Source organism: Primulina huaijiensis, chromosome 15 (genome assembly GCF_012295235.1).
Source record: "Primulina huaijiensis isolate GDHJ02 chromosome 15, ASM1229523v2, whole genome shotgun sequence".
Classification (NCBI taxonomy): Eukaryota; Viridiplantae; Streptophyta; class Magnoliopsida; order Lamiales; family Gesneriaceae; genus Primulina; species Primulina huaijiensis.
Genome location: NC_133320.1, coordinates 19,915,320 through 19,922,877, shown reverse-complemented (window position 1 = coordinate 19,922,877; position 7,558 = coordinate 19,915,320). Strand labels below are relative to the sequence as shown.

Sequence of the window (7,558 nt, the reverse complement as noted above, 5' to 3'; positions counted from 1 at the left end):
TTCATCACTCATCATAAAATAAGATTAAGTACTTATTTTGACATATAAAGTATCTATTTTGAACTTCCAGATACTTGATTTGGCTTTTTAAATACTCCAAATGTGTAAGAAAATATTGGATCTTGAACGATCACCATAAATTCAGTCATTGTTTGTCTTTTCATGAAAGGTGTATTTGGATGACATATTCATCTCATTTAATATTTTTTTGTAAAAAAAATCAAATTCCCAACTAAGCATGTAAATTTTAAAGTACTTAGATTTACTTGAGAAATACCTATTTTGAGTTTGCAAATACTTGATTTCGTAAATGAAATACTCACAATATGTATTAAAATACTGGATATTCGAATAGACAACGTAAATTCACCAAGTATTGGTATTTCAATGGAAAATGCATTTGGATGACATATTCATCTCATTTAATATTTTTTTGTAAAAAAAAAAAAAATTCTCAAATAAGTATGAAAATTTTAAAGCACTTAGTTTTACTTGAGAAGTACCTAATTTGAGTTGGCAAATACTTGATTTCGTAAATGAGATACTCACAATATGTATTAAAATATTGGATATTTGAATAGACAACGTAAGTTCTCCAAGTGTTGGTATTTCCATGGAATATCCATTTGGATGAAAAATACATAATTTCAGTTTGTAAATACTTGATTTGATATAGGGGATACTCATAATATGTAATAGAATACTGGATATTCAAATACGTAATGTAAGTTCACCAAGTGTTGGTTTTTCATGGAAGATGCATTTGGATGACATATTCATCTCATTTAATATATTTTTTGTAAAAAAAACAAAAACAAAAAGAAATTCCCAAATAAGATTGAAAATTTTAAAGTACTTAGTTTTATTTGAAAAGTACCTAATTTGAGTTGGCAAATACTTGATTTTATAAATGAGATACTTACAATATGTATTAAAATACTGGATATTCGAATAGACAACGTAAATTCTCCAAGTGTTGGTATTTCTAAGAAATATGCATTTGGATGAGAAGTACCCAATTTGAGTTTGCAAGTACTCAATTTGGTACAGGAGATACTCATAATATGTAATAGAATACTGGATATTCGAATATGCAACGTAAGTTAACCAAGTGTTGGTTTTCCATGTAAGATTTGTTTGGATGACATATTTATCTCATTTAATATATTTTTTGTAAAAAAAAAAATTCCCAAATAAGCATGAAAATTTTAAATTACTTATTTTTACTTGAGAAGTACATAATTTCATATTGCAAATACTTGATTTGGTACATGAGATACTCATCATATGTAATAGAATACTGGATATTCGAATATGGAACATAAGTTCACCAAGTGTTTGTCTTTCTATGGAAGATGCATTTGGATGACATATTCATCTCATTTAATTTTTTTTGAAAAAAAAAATTCCCAAATAAGCATGAATATTTAAAAGTACTTAATTTTACTTGAGAAGTACTTAATTTCATATTGCAAATACTTGATTTGGTACATGAGATACTCATAATATGTAATAGACTATTGGATATTCGAATATGCAACGTAAGTTCACCAAATATTGGTCTTTCCATGGAAGATGCATTTAGATTACATATTCATCTTATTTAATATTTTTTTGGTAAAAAAAAATTCTCAGATAAGCNTCAAGCTCATTTACGAACTATGTTCATAATGCATCTCCCAATTAGTCCATGATGAATAATGAACTATGTTTATTTATTTAAATGACATGAATAAGTATCCTAATGAATTTTCCATGGAAAGATTGCCTATTCNTAGTATTCATTCATAATATTTATTGGTAATCATTCATTATATGTATCAATATTCTTTCATTATACTTATTATCAAATTTGAGTTTTTAAAGGGTAAAATCAATTATCAATAGAATCTAATTATGTAATACTTGTAACAATTTAGATATCACATTTTTATTTCACGGATCTCATCATCAAAGGCCACTCAATATTGACTTCAAATTATATATTTTGACATCATCAAATAATCGAATTTGAGTATTTGAATGGTAAAATCAAGTATTTACGGACTCGTATTAGGTATTATTTGTGTTAATTTAGGTATCACATTTTTACTTCACGAATGTCATCATCAAAGACCACTCAATATTAGCTTCAAACTATATAATTTGACATCCCCAAATAGTTGGATATAAGTATTTAGCGAGTAAAATCAAGTATTTGCGAACTCGCATTAAATACTATTTGTCCCAATTTAGCTATCATATTTTAACTTCACCAATTTAGATACTCTTCCTATCAATGCATCTTCCATGGAAAGATCAACACTTGGTGAACTTATGTTGTCTATTCGAATATCCAGTATTTTAATACATATTGTGAGTATTTTATTCAATATATCAAGTATTTGCAAACTCAAATTAGATACTTTTCAAGTAAAACTAAGTATTTTAAAATTTCAATACTTAGTTGGGAATTTGTTTTCGTCGTTGTTGTTGTTGATGTTGTTGTTGTTGTTTTTTTTTTTTCCAAAAATAATATTAAATTAGATGAATATGTTATCCAAATGCATCTTCTACCGAAAGATAAACGCTTGGTGAGCTTACGTTGCATATTCGAATATCCAGTATTCTATTATATATTATGAGTATCTCATGTACCAAATCAAATATTTACAATCTCAAATTAGGCACTTCTCAAATAAAAATAAGTACTTTAAAATTTCCATGCTTAGTTGGGAATTTATTTTTTATTTTACAAAAAAATATTAAATGAGATGAATATGTCATCCAAATGCTTATTCCATGGAAATATCAATACTTGGTGAACTTACGTTGTCTATTCGAATATCCAGTATTTTAATACATATTCTGAGTATCTCATTTATGAAATCAAGCATTTGCAAACTCAAATTAGGTATTTCTCAAGTAAAAATAAGTACTTTAAATTTTTCATGCTTAGTTGAGCATTTGTGTTTTTTTTTTTAAAAAAATATTAAATGAGATTAATATGTCATCCAAATGTATCTTCCATAAAATACCAAAACTTGGTGAACTTACGTTGCTTATTCGAATATCCAATATTTTAATACATATTGTGAGTATCTCATTTACGAAATCAAGTATTTGCAAACTCAAATTAAGTATTTCTCATTTAGGGAGTAAAATTAAGTATTGGTAGACTCGAATTAGATACTTTTTGTACTAATTTAGGTATCACATTTTAATTTCACAAATGACACATCAAAAGTCACTCAATATTACTTGAAACTATATTTTTTTATATCCCAAAATAATCAAATTTGAGTCTTAAAAGGGTAAAATCAAGTATATGTGAAATCAAATTAGGTACTATTTGTACCAATTTAGGTAGCACGTTTTTTATTTACAAATATCATCATCAAAGAACATTCAATATTATCTTCAAACTATATATTTTTACATACTCAATCGAATTTGAGTATTTAAAAGGTAAAATCAAGTATTTGTGGACTCGAATTATGTATTATTTGTATTAATTTAAGTATAACATTTTTACTTCACGAATATCATCATTGATGTCACTTAATATTAACTTCAAATTATATTTTGGCATGTTCAAATAATTGGATATGAGTATTTACGGGGTAAAATCATGTATTTATATACTCTAATTAGATACTCTTTGTACCAATTTAAGTATCACATTTAAACTTCACAAATGACACCATCAAAAGTCACTTAATATTACTTGAAACTTCAGTATTTTCTTATACATTTGAAGTATTCAAATAGCCAAATCAAATATTTGGAATCCCAAAATAGGTATTTTATCGATCAAAATAAGTACTTTTTCTAATTCAACAATGAGTGAGAAACTATGTTTTTTCAAAAATTAGATGACATGAATAAGTCATCTTAATGCATTTTCAGCGAAAATACCAACAATTATTGAATTTATTGTGATAGCTCGAATATCCAGTATTTTTTTTTACACATTTGGAGTATTCAAAGAGTCAAATCAAGCATTTGGAACTCCAAAATAGGTATTTTGTAGGTCAAAATAAATACTTAATCTTATTCCATGATGTTAGACTTAATTTAATTGTAGTGATGAGAGTCAAAACCCGTAGACTGTGATAAGCCAAATCAGAAGACAGTGTAATAAGCAGAAGCTATCGTATCGCTTAAACAGAAGCAGTACTTTTCGAGTACTTAACCGCTTATAAAAGCAAAAACAGAACTTAGATCATATAGAAGTGAAACTTAACGTCCTTTGTTTGATCGTTACAAGTCTTAAATGTTACCGTTACTTTACCTAGTACTAGTATTAATTGCACCATTAATGCTGTACAAGGACATTTAACGCTCCTTACTAATTTTGTTATGAAACAAAAAATGATAATTCTGAAGCTTTCTGCAGGACCCTTTTTCGGTGATAAAGCTGATTCGATCAGAAGTCAAAGAAGTCGTTTTGCTTATAGACGTTGGATTCAAGGTTTCTATATAAAGATCAATCTTTATAGAAAAACACACGAATCATTATTATCAAGAATACACTATCTGTCCAACGTTATTTGAGCTATCGCAACTACTCTCTATCAAAAAGCTCAACATACAGAAAAACAGCACACGCTTCATAGCATATATCTGATCTTCTGAGATCAACTTGTGTTGCTGTTTCTTAGTCTCTTCAAAGCTATTCAATATACTTTATCTCACTGAGAAGAGTCTGTAATCTGGAAAAGAGTCTTTTCTAGAACTTCACTGTATTCGAGTTATTGTGTTGAGAAACTAAGAGTTTCAGTAGGCTGAGGGTAAGTCCTACTGAAGTGGGTGTGTACAAGAATTGTACTGTAAAAATCAAAGTCTTTTAGTGATACCTTATGAAAACAGAAGAAGGGGAGACGTAGAAGATTTCATCTTCGAACTTCCAGAAACAACCACTGTCTACTGCCTACTGTTTTATTGTTTTCACCCCAAACCATCAGATTGTTTCCGCACTATTTATTGTGATCTGCTGGATTTATATACGAACAAGATAAGCTATAATCTCTAACAGGATTCTAGCACCGTTGCAAAAACGTCCAAGAAAAGAAAGAGTTTATTCACCCCCCTCTAAACTCTATATCGATCCCCGACAAGTGGTATAAGAGCAGATTTTTCTTGTTCTGAAAATTTACAACATAAATGACACATTTTAGCAAAGTCCCTATGTTCTCAAAAGAAGATTTCGATGATTGGAAGATCAGGATGCAAGCCCATCTTGCAGCTCAAGACGATGACATGTGGTTTGTCATTACTAATGGTCCCTTAAAGATTCCAAAGCCTAATACAGCTATTGCTGTTACTGAAGGTGCACCACAGATGCTCGAAAATCAAAGAACCGAATGGAAAAGCGAGGACAAGAAGAAAGCTAATCTAGAAAATGTTACGAAGGACATTCTCTACAAAACACTTGACAAAAACACCTTCAGCAAAATCAAGATGTGTCCTACTGCCAAAGAGATCTGGGAGAAACTTATCCAGATTAGTAAAGGAAATGAACAGACAAAGGAAAACAAGCTGTCTGTTGCAATGCAGAAGTTTGAAAATCTTAAAATGAAAGCTGGAGAAACTCTAAGCGAGTTTGATGAGCGTTTCAGCATCTTAGTAAATGAGCTAGCAGCTTTGGGAAAAGAGCATGATAATACAGAAGTAGCACTCAAGGTGATGAGAGCTTTACCCAGGGAATGGGACGTCAAGACAATGGCGATGAGAGTCTCTAAAGATCTGAACAAGTTGGAGCTACATGACTTGTTTGCAGACTTGAAAGCCTATGAGTTAGAACTGGAAGTAAGAAGTGGAGAAGAGCACTTGTCAAATCCGCCTACCAAGGCTCTTCCAGCTACTGCTACTGCTACTACTGCAGTTGTTCCAAGTGTATCACCTGCTGCTGCTACTGAAAGTACTTCAGACAAGACTGCTGAACAAATCAGCAACGATGCAATGTCCTTATTCATGAAGAAATTTTCGAGATTCATGAAGAAGAACCACCGAGCATACCAAAGTCCTAACCGAAACTTCAAGAAAGAATCACCACCTTGTGATATGGCATGCTTCAACTGTGGAAAAATCGGACATTTTATTGCAGATTGCCCGAAACCTAAGAAGGATAACCAGAAGAAGAAGGAGTACAAGCGTAATGATAAGAAGTCCAGAAGAGATTGCAAAGCAATGATTGCTGAGAAAAGTAAATCAAAGTGGGCAGACTCTAGCTCTGAGTCTTCTGACTCAGATAGCCATTCTAGCGATAGTGATGAAGAAGAAGTCAAATATCTCATGGCGAACAGTGAATCAACCTCGACATCTGGAGAGGTATTTGACTTTGATTCTGATGAGTTTATACGAGATGATTTAGTTAAAGCATTACATGATATGGTTGAAGAGTACTCAAGACTTTCTTAGTCATTAAAGGAAGTTAAAATTGAAAATCAAAACTTAAAAGATCAAGTCAGTAAGTTTACTTGCTTACAAGGAAACAGCTACAGTGATCTAGAAGTTGAGATAAGTAAATTGAAAACTGAGAATGACAGAGTAAATGCAGATTACCAGACGATGAGGTCTGAAAATCAGAAGCTATCAGATCTGGTGAATGGATGGAACAAGTCTTCTGTTTCATTAGAGAAGATGCAAGAATTACAGAAGCAATCTGGAGACAGGAGTGGTCTCGGATTCAGTAATGATGAAAGCACTTCTGAAACAAGTACAAAGACAAAACTGGATATGAGCAAAGGAAAATTCATTCACTTTGTTAAATCCAGTGTGGTATATGAACCAGAAGTACCAACTGTTCAAATCAAAAAGTTTGTAGACCAGACGAACAGAAGTAAGCATTATGGTCTGGGTTATGTTGAACCTAAGAGAAGAGTCCATCAGAGTGCTGGATCCAGTAGAGGATTCAACTCAGGAGGACAACCCTCTGTGAAGGTTAGAAACTACAAGTACTACAATTGTAGACCAGTTCAGAAGAGATACAGACCAGACGATAAGAATAGAATGGAAGAACAACATCCTAAAATGCATTCTGTTAGAAATAACAAACCTTCTGTTGCACACACCTCTGTGGACACCCGAAGTACAAGGTCACCTAGAATTGTACAAATGTGGGTTTCTAAAGGACTGATAAGGCTCGGACCCAAATAGATTGAGTACCAGTTACTAAAATTTGTGCTTGCAGGAACAGGAGAGGAAAGCCAAGATAAGCAGCTCTACATGGTAAGTGGACAGTGGATGTTCCAGACATATGACAGGACAAAAGAGTCTACTTTCAGAAATAATGAGTTGTACTGGACTAAAGATAACTTTTGGGGACAACTCAAAAGGTAAAACCGTGGGTAAGGATAAGATTATCCATGGTAATATCACTATAAATGATGTGCTCTTAGTTGAAAATCTCTGCTACAATTTGATTAGTATTAGTCAACTGTGATAATGGATACTCAGTAGCTTTTCAGAAGCACACCTGCACAGTTAAAGATGCTAATGATTCTATAGTCGTAACCGGAAAAAAGAAGGCAACACTTACAAAGTATCATGGAACAAAGATCATGTTAATGTTCCT

The 7,558-nt window shown here is 31.5% G+C and overlaps 1 protein-coding gene across 1 annotated transcript in view; it reads left to right on the top strand.

Moving 5' to 3' along the window:
• Positions 1-225: 225 nt before the first annotated feature.
• Positions 226-7,558, top strand: part of LOC140959388 (rac-like GTP-binding protein ARAC8) — a gene marked incomplete at its 5' end in the record, with an annotated part of 39,765 nt that continues 32,432 nt past the window's right edge. Inside the window, one exon of the mRNA XM_073417236.1 lies at positions 226-234. Within this exon, the coding sequence (XP_073273337.1) occupies positions 226-234 (9 nt within the window). The remainder of the gene's footprint in view (positions 235-7,558) is intronic.